The sequence below is a fragment of the Diaphorina citri genome, unplaced genomic scaffold (assembly GCF_000475195.1).
Source record: "Diaphorina citri unplaced genomic scaffold, Diaci psyllid genome assembly version 1.1 scaffold1346, whole genome shotgun sequence".
NCBI classification, from domain to species: Eukaryota; Metazoa; Arthropoda; class Insecta; order Hemiptera; family Psyllidae; genus Diaphorina; species Diaphorina citri.
The window spans coordinates 69,397-85,705 of record NW_007378774.1 but is presented as its reverse complement, the minus strand read 5'-3'; the positions used below and the strand labels follow the sequence as shown (position 1 = coordinate 85,705).

The 16,309-nt window shown below is 35.4% G+C and overlaps 1 protein-coding gene across 3 annotated transcripts; it reads right to left on the bottom strand.

Annotated features, from left to right (window-relative positions):
* Nucleotides 1-2,787: 2,787 nt before the first annotated feature.
* On the bottom strand, nt 2,788-15,858 carry LOC113470024 (uncharacterized protein K02A2.6-like). Of its 3 annotated transcripts, none has more exons than XM_026828157.1 (3): nt 13,716-15,856; nt 10,687-12,857; nt 2,788-2,834 (listed from the first exon to the last, which is right to left on the bottom strand). In XM_026828157.1, the coding sequence occupies exons 1-3, from the start codon at nt 15,474-15,476 to the stop codon at nt 2,825-2,827; spliced, it is 3,942 nt and encodes a 1,313-aa protein (XP_026683958.1). In that variant the 5' UTR covers nt 15,477-15,856; the 3' UTR covers nt 2,788-2,824. The 3 variants fall into 3 exon arrangements, with proteins under 3 accessions (XP_026683958.1, XP_026683957.1, XP_026683956.1); XM_026828156.1 differs by having other exon boundaries at nt 2,791-4,287; nt 12,140-12,857; nt 13,716-15,858; XM_026828155.1 differs by lacking the exon at nt 2,788-2,834 and having other exon boundaries at nt 10,523-12,857; nt 13,716-15,855.
* Between the last annotated feature and the right edge of the window lie 451 nt (nt 15,859-16,309).

Genomic DNA, 16,309 nt, shown 5'->3' with positions numbered 1-16,309 from the left:
AGGAGTAAGAATAACTAAAAATTTCACGATTCTAAGCAATGTACAGACAAATCTACAATTTTATTTATATAGATTAAAGCCCAACTTTCAGGAAAAGAAGTTTTTTCGTACTTGATCTAAAGGATGGATTTTACCATATTCCATTATCAGAGGGTTCGAGAGACGTATGTAGGTACTTATAGTAGTCCATTTGGATTCTTCAGATTTCTTAGATGTCTTTTTGGTATAACGATGAAATTTAAATCAACCTGTTAGAAATGAGAATAACTTGAACCAAGCTCAAACTTAGATTGTGGTCCTGGTCATAAGAGTTCTATAACAATAAATAGGTGCATCACTATGTAATATTTTCGGACTGGTTGGACACTTCAGCCAGTCCGATTTGTTCATTCGAAGATCCATTCTCCATTAGGATTTGATTTTGGAATCCTAAAATAAATTTGTTCTCATTTTTGCATCAGATTTGTCTTCTAAATATTATAAATGGCGACGAGAATAAAAGATCATTTTCAATTTCACACTTCTTATTGATGAATATACCAAAATTATTCGTATGTTGTTTTCTGCTGTATACGCTCACCGAATTCGTTGACGGAGTCCAGATGTCGGGGACCATTGGTTCGATTCCTGTATTTGACCATAACAATGATTGGCTTGTCTACAAAGAAGTGGTGGACATGTTCATGTTGGCAAACAGGATTGAGGAGAGCCGTAAAGTCCCTATTCTCCTATCTGCTATTGGCGAGAAAACTGTTCAAGTTTTGCGCCAACTTTGCGATCCGGAAAGTCCGTCCTGTAAGTCTTACGTTGAGCTGTGCGAGATCCTGCGACTTCACTTCGCCCCTCGTGTTTCCATTTTCAGAAAAAGGATTGAGTTTTATGATTTAAAATAACTTCCTGGTGAGTCTATTAACCAATGGTATTTGAGAATTAAAAAGCTGGCAATGGTATGCAATTTTGGTAACCAATTGGAAAACGTCCTAAAAGACAAGTTAGTTACAGGGTTACAGCAAGGTAAAATACTCGATGAGCTCTGTGAAAAGGGTCTTACTTTAACCTTGCCAGATACCTTGGAGACGGCGCTTAATAAAGAAGCCAGTCAAAGTACTCTTCCTGTAGGAAATATGTCCAATGTTCTGGCGGTGAACCCAGTATCTCGTTCTACGTCTCTACGAGTCCATTATCCAATTCGGCCAAGCTGACATGTTACGCGTGCGGAAAGACAAATCACAATTTTCGTACATGCAAATTTAAGAAATTTTCTTGCAAATTCTGTTTGAATAAAGGTCACATTACCAATGCCTGTCCTGCGAAGTTGAATGGGAAGCCAGTGGCGAAGAAGATTCATCAAGTGGATGCAATTGGGGACCCTGCCTGTTCTCATCATGATGATACCTATATTTCTAACATTTACACTTTGCAGGATAGTGATTCTTCGAATGTTAATTTCGTCAGTCCAGTCTATTTGACAGTACCTGTAGAAGGTAACTCTATCGATTTTCTAATTGATACTGGCAGCCCCGTCACGGTTTTGCCAAGGAGTATTTTAGATAACTACCCAAATTTGTCCAAGTTACGTTTATACCCTACACATACCACTTTTCGTAATTACAATGGAGGTGCTATCATTCCTGAAGGTATTTTGAAAGCTAGGGTAAAACTTAACGATCAGGACAAGATTTTGGAACTTTATATTGTTCCTCAGGGCCAGTCTATTCTTGGCAGGGGTTGGATTAACGAGTTGAATATCTCTATTGACAGTTTTTTTATCCATAGTTTATCTAAACTGAAGAAGACATTATGAAAGAATACCCCGAAGTTTTTTCCGATACGTTGGGTTGTTATAATAAGAAGAAGTTCACATTATATTTACAAGATAACGTTAAACCTATTTTCCACAGACCAAGACAGGTTCCTTTTGCTTTACGAGATAAAGTTTCTCAAGCTTTAGATGATTTGGTTAAAAATCAGATAGTAACTCCTGTTGAGAGTTCTGACTGGAGTTCTCCCATAGTTCCTGTGGTTAAACCAAATGGTTCTATTCGCATTTGCGGGGACTATAAGGTTTCTATCAATAAACATTTGATAGTCGACAAGTACCCAGTACCTCGTATAGATGATATTATTCATTCTCTTGGAGGTGGTAAAATTTGGAGTAAATTAGATTTATCTCAGGCTTACCTACAGTTGGAACTGGACGAACCATCCAAATTACTCACTACCATTAATACCCACAAAGGTCTTTTTGTATACAACAGGGTTCCCTTTGGGGTATCTTCCTCAGGTGGTTTATTTAATCGCGAAATTGAAACTCGCATTATTCAAGGCATTCCTTCTTTTTGACGATATTGTTATTACGGGTAAAACTCATGCAGAACATTTGGATAGGTTGCGACAAGTTTTAAATAGACTGAAAGAATGCAACCTAACGCTGAGTAAGGAAAAATGTCAACTTTTCAAGAATAAAGTTGAGTTCCTAGGTTACGAAATAGGTGATTTAGGATGTTCTATTCCTGAAAGTAGAATGAAGGCAATTAATGAAGTACCTATTCCCAAAGATGTAACCCAAGTCAAGTCTTTTTTAGGATTTATTAATTATTATTCAAAGTTTTTACCAAACCTGTCCTCTACATTGGCTCCATTGTATGAACTTTTGAGAAAGAATAAGCAATTTGTTTGGTCTGAGAGTCAGAATTCAGCATTTCATAAGGTTAAAAAGATGATATTATCCGCTAACGTTCTAACGCACTACAATCCTAATTTGGATATTATTGTGTATCGCGTGTACACAATCTAAACAACTCTCTTTTTTTTTTCTTTTTTTTTATGTGTACCTTATGGGTTTTATAATTTCACGACCAGACCTTGTGACATATCGGGAGGTCTGACGACGAGGGGATATCTGATCTGAAGTCTGACAATGAGGGGACATCTGAACTGACTGGTTACCTGGGTCATCAATGTAATCATCATTATTACCAGGGAAATTATCATTATTAACAGGGACATCAATGTCATTAAAACTATGATCACTGAAATCTTGACACTCAAAATTATTTGCTCTCTTTCTCAAATAATGAGCATTTCTTCTAAAAAGTTTGCCAGTATTCATCATTTTAACAAGATATGATCTATGATTCAAAACCTTCACAATTCTTGCTGGTTCCCAAATTTTCAGCTTAATATTTTGTACCCATACATCATCCTTTTGAGAGAATACAGTTTCCTGTTTTAAACTGGTCTTATTATAGGTCTCCGTTTGTCCTACTTTACTACATATTTTAGGATCTTGTATAATTTTAGGTTTTAAATCATGGGAGGAGATTGGTAATTTTGATCTCAAATTTCTACTGAACAATAGTTGGGCAGGAGAGTACTCCAGGTTGGCAACAGGACTGTTTCTATAATTCAGAAGATACAGATTTATATCTTGTCTGTCTAATTCTGCTTTTTGAAACATCTTTTTTACAATTCCTACAGCTTTTTCTGCAAGACCATTACTACAAGAGTGATGTGGGCTTATAGTTTCAAGATCAAAATTCCATTCTTTACAAAAATTTGAAAATTCATTGGAATTAAAAGGGACATTGTCCGATATGACAGTTTTTGGAATTCCAAAACGGCTAAAAATGCTCTTGAGTACACTTATTACAGAGGAACAAGACTTATTGGCTAATTTTACAACTTCAATCCAACGTGAATAATAGTCTATGAGTACAAGGTATGGTATTTGTTTATACTCTGCAATGTCCACACCCACTTTATGAAATGGAATTTCAGGGATGTCATGGGATTTGAGTGGTTCTTTTATTTTTGATCTCTGAACTGTTTGACAAATATTACATGACATTATTAAATTTCGAACATCGGATAATATTCCAGGCCAATAGAAAAAATTTTGAACAATAATTTTACTTTTATTAAAGTTAGTATGGGTTTCATGTAACAAATCAAGGATATACTGTCTTTTTGCCTTGGGAATAATAATCCTGTTATTAAAATAAACTAAACCATTCTCACAAGTGATTTCTGATTTCATATTGTAATAATGAGATAGATCAGAGTCATTCTCATTCTCAGAGAGTGATTTTGGCCAACCTTTTTGATAAAATTCAAATATTTTGATAAGGGAAGAATCAGACTGAGAGGCCTCAACAAGTTTTTGAAAACTATCATTTTTGAATGTAAGCTCAGTACCCACCACATGCACATATTCTGTGAGAGAATCATCATCACTTACAGATTCAGTTTTAATATTGCGAGACAATAAGTCAGCAATGTACATATGTTTGCCAGGCAAGTATTTCAGACTTGCCAGATACCTTGGAGACGGCGCTTAATAAAGAAGCCAGTCAAAGTACTCTTCCTGTAGGAAATATGTCCAATGTTCTGGCGGTGTATCCAGTATCTCATTCTACGAGTCCATTACCCAATTTGACCAAGTTGAAATGTTACGCGTGCGGAAAGACAAATCACAATTTTCGTACATGCAAATTTAAGAAATTTTCTTGCAAATTCTGTTTGAATAAAGGTCACATTACCAATGCCTGTCCTGCGAAGTTGAATGGGAAGCCAATGGCGAATAAAATTTATCAAGTGGATGCAATTGGTGACCCTGCCTGTTCTCATCATGATGATACCGATATTTCTAACATTTACTCTTTCCAGGATAGTGATTCTTCGAATGTTAATTTCGTCAGTCCAGTCTATTTGACAGTACCTGTTGAAGGTAACTCTATCGATTTTCTAATTGATACTGGCAGCCCCGTCACGGTTTTGCCAAGGAGTATTTTAGATAACTTCCCAAATTTGTCCAAGTTACGTTTATACCCTACACATATCACTTTTCGTAATTACAATGGTGGTGCTATCATTCCTGAAGGTATTTTGAAAGCTAGGGTAAAACTTAACGATCAGGACAAGATTTTGGAACTTTATATTGTTCCTCAGGGCCAGTCTATTCTTGGCAGGGGTTGGATTAAGGAGTTAAATATTTCTATTGACAGTTTTTTTATCGATAGTTTATCTGAAGAGGACATTATGAAAGAATACCCCGATGTTTTTTCCGATACGTTGGGTTGTTATAATAAGAAGAAGTTCACTTTATATTTACAAGATAACGTTAAACCTATTTTTCACAGACCAAGACAGGTTCCTTTCGCTTTACGAGATAAAGTTTCTCAAGCTTTAGATGATTTGGTTAAAAATCAGATAGTAACTCCTGTTGAAAGTTCTGACTGGAGTTCTCCCATAGTTCCTGTGGTTAAACCAAATGGTTCTATTCGCATTTGCGGGGACTATAAGGTTTCTATCAATAAACATTTGATAGTCGACAAGTACCCAGTACCTCGTATAGATGATATTATTCATTCTCTTGGAGGTGGTAAAATTTGGAGTAAATTAGATTTATCTCAGGCTTACCTACAGTTGGAACTGGACGAACCATCCAAATTACTCACTACCATTAATACCCACAAAGGTCTTTTTGTATACAACAGGGTTCCCTTTGGGGTATCTTCCTCAGGTGGTTTATTTAATCGCGAAATTGAAACTCGCATTATTCAAGGCATTCCAGGAGTAGCTTCTTTCTTTGACGATATTGTTATCACGGGTAAAACTCATGCAGAACATTTGGATAGGTTGCGACAAGTTTTAAATAGACTTAAAGAATGCAACCTAACGCTGAGTAAGGAAAAATGCCAACTTTTCAAGAATAAAGTTGAGTTCCTAGGTTACGAAATAGGTGATTTAGGATGTTCTATTCCTGAAAGTAGAATGAAGGCAATTAATGAAGTACCTATTCCCAAAGATGTAACACAAGTCAAGTCTTTTTTAGGATTTATTAATTATTATTCAAAGTTTTTACCAAAACTGTCCTCTACATTGGCTCCATTGTATGAACTTTTGAGAAAGAATAAGAAATTTGTTTGGTCTGAGAGTCAGAATTCGGCATTTCATAAGGTTAAAAAAATGATATTATCCGCTAACGTTCTAACGCACTACAATCCTAATTTGGATATTATTGTGTCTTGTGATAGTAGTGCTTATGGTATAGGTGGTGTTATTGCTCATAGAATGCCCGATGGTAGTGAAAGGCCTATTGCTTTTACTTCTCGAACTTTGAATTCGAGTGAGAAAAACTATTCTCAAATAGACAAGGAGGCATTGTCAATTGTTTAAAACATTGGTGTCTCAAAATTCAATTTCGGGTGCTGATACAAATATAGCTAGGGATAACGTAACTTTGACAAGAAGTGGTAGAGTTTCCAAACCTCCTGAACGATATACTCCATAATAATTTGTCACATATGTATTTTTTATTTTAGTTTGGGAGGTATGTAATATTTTCGGACTGGTTGGACACTTCAGCCAGTCCGATTTGTTCATTCGAGGATTCATTCTCCATTAGGATTTGATTTTGGAATCCTAAAATAAATTTGCTCTCATTTTTGCATCAGATTTGTCTTCTAAATATTATAATCTTCTGCTCCAGAGGTATTCCAGAAGGAGACATTGACATTCAAATGTTTTGGAAATATTAATTAAAGATGTTATTGTTTATTTTGATAATTGCCAGTAAGAGTGTAGATGAACATTTAACCACACTGAAACAAGTGTTTGATAGAGCTGTAGAGCTCAACGTGAAGTTCAATTCTAGTAAATTTCAATTTGTAAAATCTGAAATAATTTATCTTGGCCTTAAATTTTCCAAGGAAGGCTCTCAGCTGGATGAGGATAGAATTGCAGCCATTCAGGCTATAAAAACCCCTAACAATGTAAGGGAATTACAGGACAGCATTTTGGTTTCAAATTTGGTTTTTGGTTACAAAAATCACCAATACATACCCCTAGTGTTTTGTATATTAGAGGGTAAGACCACATCCAGCTATGAAAAGTGTATAAATATGAATTAAAATCCTGTTTTTAATTTTCTATTCATCGGGGGAATCGACATAATTATACCTTTTTTTTAACTATCGGGGGAATAGAAGCAAACCCTTGAGACTTCAAAATTTGCGATCGGGGGAATCGGTATATGAAATCGGAGGAATCGACAATCGCCCGAATTACAAGCTCTTCTTGGTTTCTTTAATTTTCTCAGAGATTTTATTCCTCATATGTCCGAAATTACTGCTCCACTGAGAGAACTTTTGAGGAAAAATACAGTTTGGTGTTGGACTAGGTCTCAGCAAGATGCTGTAGACAAACTCAAACCTATTGTTAGTAGTCAGCCTACATTAAAAAACTTCGACCAAAATGAACCAATTCTTATTCAAACTGATAGTTCTAAGTATGATACAAGGTAACCAGCCTGTTGCCTTTGGTTCAAGGAGCTTAACTCCAAGTGAAGTTAACTATTCACAAATAGAAAAAGAAATGCTTTCAATTGTCTTCTCCTGTCGCAAGTACCATAATTACATCTATGGCAAGAAAGTAAAAATTCAAACAGACCATTTACCCTTGATTTCTATCTTTAAGAAAAAATCATGTGAAGTACCTTCTGATAGACTACAGAGAATGAAATTGTTACTGTTAAAATATGATTTAGAAGTAGAATACTTACGTGGTAGGCTCATGCACATTGCCGATTTTTTTTTCCTTTTTTTTCCTTTAAAGCGCTTTAACACTACGTACAGTAGGTCGTTCGTGCTCATTGCCGATTTGTTATCTAGGAGCGCTGATTTCTCACTCGAGTAGGCGAGCGAGTGGATAGTATGCATTGCAGATCGATGATATTCGGATTTTCGTTCGGAAACTCTCGGCATACGGGTATACCACTATACCCCTCCCCCTCTTCAGTTTTCTTTCTTGCATCATCATCATTATCATCATCTAGTAAGAGGGGAGAGGGGGGTAGTGAAGTGAATCATTCAACTCGTTCAAAGGAATAGTTTTTCTGACGAATAGATTTGTACTCGAGTAGAAACTGCATGTTGCAATTATATGTGGCGAGTGAACTCGGGTCAGAGAACTCAATGAGAAGTTTTTTTTTCCACTCGAGTGGAACAAAATAATAATCGAGTGGACTCAAGTAAAGTCAAACTAGAGTCCACTCGAGTAAAATCATTCACTCAGCCCATCACTACCAAAACGACCATTGTATCCAACGAACTTTTACGCGATGACGTTTTTCTTGTGGGGATTTTTTCTTTGATGAGGTTTTTATGCTTTGAATTTTTCTCCTGTGATTGTTTTCTTCTATGAAATTTACCTGTATGATATTTTACGCTCTGAGTTTTTTCTGCAATGAATATTTTATCCAGTGATATTTTCCCACATGATATTTTACTTGTCCGAAATTTTACTCTGCGAGCTTTTTACTGTGTGAAATTATCCCGTATGAGGGTTTTCTCTTGTGAAATTTTATTGAATGAAGTTTTTACTGGGAGATTTTTTCTTCTACAAGGGTTTTCTACTATGAAATTGTATCCTTTGATGCTTTTACTGTGGGATTTTGTATGCTATGATGGTTTTATCACCCGAGTTTTTATCCCGTGACCATTATACTCTGTGAATTTTTCTTGTACGTCATTTTCCACTACGACTTTTTCTCCAATGAGGCCACACCCTTTAACTGTATCTTTAATTTCTTTAATTTTATTGGGAGGTTGGATATTATCCCACCAAATTTGCCATTTTTTCTTAAATTCATTTTTTAAGAAAGCTTTTAAATCAACAGGTGTGATTAGGGAATAAATTTGGGCATTGGTAAATGACTGAGCTGCCTTGTCAACCTCTTCGTTCCCTGCTATACCACAGTGCGATGGTATCCAAATGATTTTAACGTTATTTCCTTTTAGGATTAGTTTATGGCATGCCACTTGAATATCATGTATTAATATGTTTCTACAGAATAACTGTTGCATAGATGAGATCAAGCTTTTCGAATCAGTGAAAATCAGTATGTTGTCGGCTATTGGGTGGTTAATCAAATTATTCAAGCACATTTCCATTGCAAAGGCCTCAGCTGTAAAACTTGAAGATAAGGGGTTCAGTCTATAAGTGGACATTTCTTGATTAATCTTATGAGCACTTCCCACACCTCTGCAACTTTTGGATCCATCAGTAAAACAGACCAGTGAATTGTTCTGTCTATTCTTGTTGATATATTCGCAGTATTTGAGTTGAAATTCTTGAGGTAAAACAGAGTGTTTAGTAGAAGCTGAAATTTTCTCAAATTGAGGGAATCTGATTTGCCATGGGGGATAAGGGCAAGATGGAAGGCGAAGAAGAGGGTATATATTCTTGAGGTCAATCCATTCGGAAAACCTAACAGCTAAGGGTTTGGAACTATTAACAAATATTAAGTCCCTGCCATGTCTGGATATGTTCATGATTATATCCCTCATGGGGTTATTAATGTTATAAATAACTTTGGCGATATAATTTCCACTTAAGTAGTAACGCCTAAAATTTAATGGAGGCTCACCTGCATCGGCTTGAAGATTTTCTATTCGGCTAGATTTAAAGGCTCCAGTAGATATTCGTAGTGCCATATTTTGGATGGGTTCAAGTCTAGATAGTTGTTTATCACTGGCAGATCCATAAATAGGTGCTCCGTATTCAATGATGGGCCGAACATAACATTTGTAAAGTCTTAATAAGACTTTTCTACTTAATCCATGGTTCTGTTATTCAGCATTTTTAAAATATCAATGGCTTTTATAGCTCTAGTTCTAGTATAATCAAAGTGTTTTTTCCAAGATAAACGGGAATCAAAAAACAAACCTAAAATTTTGATTGTGTTGCTAGGTACAAGGGGGACATAAAACCGGGCAAAAAAAAACCATTTTTCTGAAAATTTTAAAAAAAAAAAAAAAAAAAAAAAAAATAGTCCAATATACCTAACACCTCCTGGCCGTTGTCCCTATAATTTGCTTCCACCCTGTATATTTTACATGATCTTTGCCTTGAGATCTCAAGAAGGCCATAGCGTGGGTTCTGGAGCTTCGTCAGTGCTGGCGACTACACTTATGTGGGCCGAACGCCAACAAACCTAAAAACTTGTGTAGTATATACTTGGTTTTTTGTCTTCGTCTTGTACTTGTTTGGTATTGGGAAGAGATACATTCATTTGGACATTGTTTTAAAATGGGTAGTGTAATCTTGTTTTCAAACATAAGCAGAGAAGTTCAAATGCCATATTGCCATGGCGCCTTACTATTTTGCCATACCTACCTATTCTAGCAAAATTTGGATAAATGCCATAAAAAGCTTAAAAAGGCTTATTTTGTCATACTTTTTTTTGCAATTTTTTCCATATTTTGAGCATTTTTAGGGAAAAATATAAAAGGGTGGTTCTCTTAAACTGGCGCAAAAACAGGTCAAAAAGTGGCAGAGGATGAATTTTAAGTAATAAATTTTAAAATGCACTTTTCATGATGCTTTTCCACTCTACTATTGCGCAGTATACCTCGTCACTCAATTTTTTCAATAATTTCCTAAAATGCGCCGTTTTTAAAATATTCGTCCACTGAGGTGTGTTTAATTAGTTACTATAAAATAAAAGACAGACCAATTATTAATGAAAGGTATTATAATCATTTTATATTCTTTAATTCAAAATGATTGACACAATAAAAAGATGATGAAAACATATTCTGGAGAACGTTGTTTGTTTTTAAAATTACGCGCCTTAAGGGCGCGTGTACACAATCTAAACAACTCTCTTTTTTTTATGTGTACCTTATGGGTTTTATAATTTCACGACCAGACCTTGTGACATATCGGGAGGTCTGACGACGAGGGGATATCTGATCTGAAGTCTGACAATGAGGGGACATCTGAACTGACTGGTTACCTGGGTCATCAATGTAATCATCATTATTACCAGGGAAATTATCATTATTAACAGGGACATCAATGTCATTAAAACTATGATCACTGAAATCTTGACACTCAAAATTATTTGCTCTCTTTCTCAAATAATGAGCATTTCTTCTAAAAAGTTTGCCAGTATTCATCATTTTAACAAGATATGATCTATGATTCAAAACCTTCACAATTCTTGCTGGTTCCCAAATTTTCAGCTTAATATTTTGTACCCATACATCATCCTTTTGAGAGAATACAGTTTCCTGTTTTAAACTGGTCTTATTATAGGTCTCCGTTTGTCCTACTTTACTACATATTTTAGGATCTTGTATAATTTTAGGTTTTAAATCATGGGAGGAGATTGGTAATTTTGATCTCAAATTTCTACTGAACAATAGTTGGGCAGGAGAGTACTCCAGGTTGGCAACAGGACTGTTTCTATAATTCAGAAGATACAGATTTATATCTTGTCTGTCTAATTCTGCTTTTTGAAACATCTTTTTTACAATTCCTACAGCTTTTTCTGCAAGACCATTACTACAAGAGTGATGTGGGCTTATAGTTTCAAGATCAAAATTCCATTCTTTACAAAAATTTGAAAATTCATTGGAATTAAAAGGGACATTGTCCGATATGACAGTTTTTGGAATTCCAAAACGGCTAAAAATGCTCTTGAGTACACTTATTACAGAGGAACAAGACTTATTGGCTAATTTTACAACTTCAATCCAACGTGAATAATAGTCTATGAGTACAAGGTATGGTATTTGTTTATACTCTGCAATGTCCACACCCACTTTATGAAATGGAATTTCAGGGATGTCATGGGATTTGAGTGGTTCTTTTATTTTTGATCTCTGAACTGTTTGACAAATATTACATGACATTATTAAATTTCGAACATCGGATAATATTCCAGGCCAATAGAAAAAATTTTGAACAATAATTTTACTTTTATTAAAGTTAGTATGGGTTTCATGTAACAAATCAAGGATATACTGTCTTTTTGCCTTGGGAATAATAATCCTGTTATTAAAATAAACTAAACCATTCTCACAAGTGATTTCTGATTTCATATTGTAATAATGAGATAGATCAGAGTCATTCTCATTCTCAGAGAGTGATTTTGGCCAACCTTTTTGATAAAATTCAAATATTTTGATAAGGGAAGAATCAGACTGAGAGGCCTCAACAAGTTTTTGAAAACTATCATTTTTGAATGTAAGTTCAGTACCCACCACATGCACATATTCTGTGAGAGAATCATCATCACTCACAGATTCAGTTTTAATATTCCGAGACAATAAGTCAGCAATGTACATATGTTTGCCAGGCAAGTATTTCAGTTCAAATGAATAGGGTAACAGTTTTAATCTTAATCTTCTAATTCTATTGTTTTGTACACTACTCATAGATTTTTTAATAATTGACACCAGGGGAGAATGGTCAGTATACACTGTAATATTAGAATGGCCATAGAGATAGTTATGAAACTTATTAAAAGCAAATGTGATTGCCAAAAGCTCCTTTTCAATTTGTGCAAAATTGGACTCACTAGCAGACAAACATTTACTAGCAAAAAATACAGGTTTGTTATCTTGCAATAACGTACAACCAGCAGCATATTGGCTTGCATCAGCTTGTATTACCACTGGTTTTTCACCGTCAAAATTGCTAAGTAAGGACAGGTTGCAAATAATATCTTTAATTTTGTCTAACTGGGCATCATGATTCTTGTCCCATGAAAAAATTACATCCTTTTTTAGCAAATTTCTGAATGGGACAAGCAACTCTGACAAGTTACATATGAATGGCCTTAGAAAATTTATCATTCCAATTATACTTTGTAATTCTGTCCTGTTCCTTGGTGCTTGGAGGTTTTTTATTGCCAAAACTCTATTTTGATCTGGTTTTATACCGAAGGAATTAAATTTCATGCCCAAATAATTAACTTCCTTAACAAAATACTGAATTTTGTCTGGATTAAACTTAACATTATTCTGTTTAGCAACATAAAAAATATTATCTACAATGTCAGCTAACTCTTCCACGAGTTTTTATCCCGTGACCATTATACTCTGTGAATTTTTCTTGTACGTCATTTTCCACTACAACTTTTTCTCCAATGAGTCCACACCCTTCAGTATATCAACTATTTGACTGTAGGTTTTGTCAGTAGGATTCTCGGGTGAAAGCTTATCAGACAGCAGGAGCAGATCAAATGTCTTGCTGCCCATGTAATGTAACGGATAATCCCGTTCCTTGACATTGTCCGTAATACTGAAAATACGGAAAGCAGCCTCTAGCCTCTGTAGGTACCCATCTAGTCCAGGTCAAATTGTCGGAAAATAGGTCTATATTAAACACAGTACCTTGCATTGACATTTGTGCTGTCTGATTTCGGTCTTCAGCTGAGGACATAATTTCCAAGGGGTATCTTGAGATTTACCAACGAGATCTCATCCTCCTCGCCACTATTGTAATTGTCTAATAACTCTATGTGTATGTTCCGAGTGTCTCATTGTACCGCAGGTTTCCCACATGGAGCTGAAATCTTAATCCTCCTAGTCACCTAGTCTAAAACTAAGCGTGATAGCTAAAGTATACCCACAAAAACACAAATGTGAAAAAAAAGGCCAAGTTCCTATCCAAAAATGTCGGCCTATATAAAAGTGGTGAGATCAGAAAATTAAGGCCAAGTCTGCATTCCCAGTTTTTCGTGTCTGCTGAAAATGCTGAATGTCAATTCCTTCAACATTCTCTCAATTTCAACTTGGCATTGGAATTTCGATCAGGCTCAATTTCTGAAAATGTAGATCAAAAATTCCACCTGCGACAGAGTCTGACAGTCATTTATTTCGCTCCTTTTGGAGAAAAAATGTGTTGAAGAAGGTTGATAACTCTTCCAGAGAATTTGCACAAGCTATGATATCATCAAAGTATACTTTCACACCCTTGATACTACCAAACAAATTTTGGGTCAGTTTTTGAAAGTGTTCTGGCAAAACTGACAACCCAAAAGGGGCCCTCAGGAATTTGTATATACCAAATGGAGTACTGAATGAACATAATTTGGAAGATGCCTCATCTAACTTGATTTGATAAAAACCATCTTTAAGGTCAAATACACAATAATATTGCTTGTTACCAATTTCACTTGACAATTGTTCAATGGTGGGTATCATGAAATAATCTCTCATAAGGTTAGGGTTTAACTCTTTTGGATCAATACACAGCCGTAAGTCCCCTGATTTTTTCTCAAGAATAACCAAATTACTGCACCACTCTGAGGGTTCAGCCTTAGAAATTATGCCTTTTGATTCAAGAGACTCTAGGGTTACTTTCAACCTATCCATTAACTTGTATGGTACCCGTCTTGCAGGGTTACTGACAGGGATTGCATTTTCTTTCAATTTCAGCTTCAACTCACCAGGCAAACAGCCTAGGCCTGTGAATACCTCTTTGTGAGTTTCAATAAAATCCTGAACATTGACAATGTGTTTAGTACTTACATTTATGCTTGGGATAATATGTAAAGACCTACAGGTTGCTAAACCTAAAATTGGCCTGCAATTCTTTTCGCTAACAATAAAGAAATCTTCGGAGACAGATGTGCCATTGTAGCTAACATTAAGTCTTATAATACCATATGGAACAATAATGAAACCACCATAGACTTCCAGCTTGACAGGAGTTTCACGTACCAATTTTTTAATTTCTTCTGGGAACTTATTGTACACTGAATAGGGAATTATATTTGTCTCAGCACCAGTGTCAATTTTGAACTCCACGGAACTGCCTTCAACATCTAAATCCTCATGCCACTTGTTACGAGCAGAGGATTTTACCTCTGCTATTCCAATCAAATTAAGTGAGAAATTGTCTTGCTGATCATGCTGATCTTCATTAGCTTGAACTTTTGATATATTGTGAGTTTGTCTTGTCCTGTTGACAGACCTCTGCCTGCACATAGAACTATAGTGGTTCATACGATGACACTTGTGGCATTGCTTTCCATAAGCACCACATTTGTTTTTAACATGCTTGAAACCACAATTAGAGCAATTGAACTTTTGTGGCTGGGATTCAAATACCTCCATACTTGAAGCACCTTCATGTTCTAGACTCAAAGTCTTTAGATTGGTTTCACTCTGCTCTATAGCTAAGCAGTAATCCACAACTTTCTGAAGAGAAACATTGTTTTCCGACATCAGTAGCTTCTGTTGTGTAGTCTTGGAGTTGATGCCCAAGATGATTTGAGACTTGAGTAGTTTTTCCTCTTGGTCACCAAAACCACATGAAAGTATCAATGATTTCAGTGCCACATAAAATCTTTCAAATGGCTCATTAGGACCTTGATGTCGGGATAGAAATTTAAAGATTTCCATAGTTTCATTCTTCTTTGGAATGCAATGATCTTCCAATGTTTTCATAATACTAAGGACTGTTTCCTTACCAGGTTCTGTTGTGTTGATGGATCGATATACTTTGCGACCTTCTGGACCAAGCAAATTCTTGAGACGAGCCACCTGGATATCATTTTGTTCATTGGTAGTCTTTGTGGCAGTGAAATAGATAGAAACATCTTCTTTGAAAACCCGAAAGTTTTCAGAAATATTTCCAGTGAAGCTGAGAATATCAGGCTTGTTAAACTCCATCATTGATTTCTACTACTCACAAGATTCCAAATTGTACAGCTCTCTTCAACTTTTCATCAGTGTGCTATATTATCTATCTGGACACTGGACATTTACGTTTTCACCGACCGCGCCATGTTTAATTAGTTACTATAAAATAAAAGACAGACCAATTATTAATGAAAGGTATTATAATCATTTTATATTCTTTAATTCAAAATGATTGACACAATAAAAAGATGATGAAAACATATTCTGGAGAACGTTGTTTGTTTTTAAAATTACGCGCCTTAAGGGCGCGTGTACACAATCTAAACAAGGTGCACAAAATGTCAACAGAAGTACAAAAATTAAGGGAAAAGTACCAAAAAAAGGGTTTCCAATAAAATAAAATAATAATAATAATTTATATCTCATGTGCGTTCATTGTACAAGATGTTGAATATAAATAAAATAAAAATGACACTTATAAACAAGATTTAATAGTCATTTGGTAGGTTCAAAAGGTGTCCACCGAGATGCACAATGGTGGTCCTCAGAGGTGCGTCAATGATAACTTGTACCCTTCGTTTCTCAATGTCTGCAGAAGAGTCAGTTACGTTTTTTTTTTCTTCGAAAATAGGTACAAGGAAACATGACAGAAGTACATCCTGGTGGTCTTCAATACTTCAATGCACCTCGGTGGATCTCATAACGCACCTCAATGGACACTTTCCCGATTATGTCAAACGAGGTGCAGTCCACCTAGGTGAAAACAACACGTAATTTATTATTTTAAATTTCAACACTTAAAAATATTCTTTTTAAGTGTCAACAAAATAACAGTTTTTGGGTTGCATAAAAACTCAATGAATTAT

Excerpts from the sequence above, each read along its gene's own strand:
- LOC113470024 (XM_026828156.1), bottom strand. The coding sequence starts at position 15,476 with ATGATGGAGTTTAACAAGCCTGATATTCTCAGCTTCACTGGAAATATT. Across the intron at positions 12,858-13,715 it reads GTGCAAATTCTCTGGAAGAG|TTAGCTGACATTGTAGATAA; the intron begins TTATCAACCTTC and ends CTCGTGGAAGAG. Across the intron at positions 4,288-12,139 it reads GAAATACTTGCCTGGCAAAC|ATATGTACATTGCTGACTTA; the intron begins ATATGTACATTG and ends TGCCTGGCAAAC.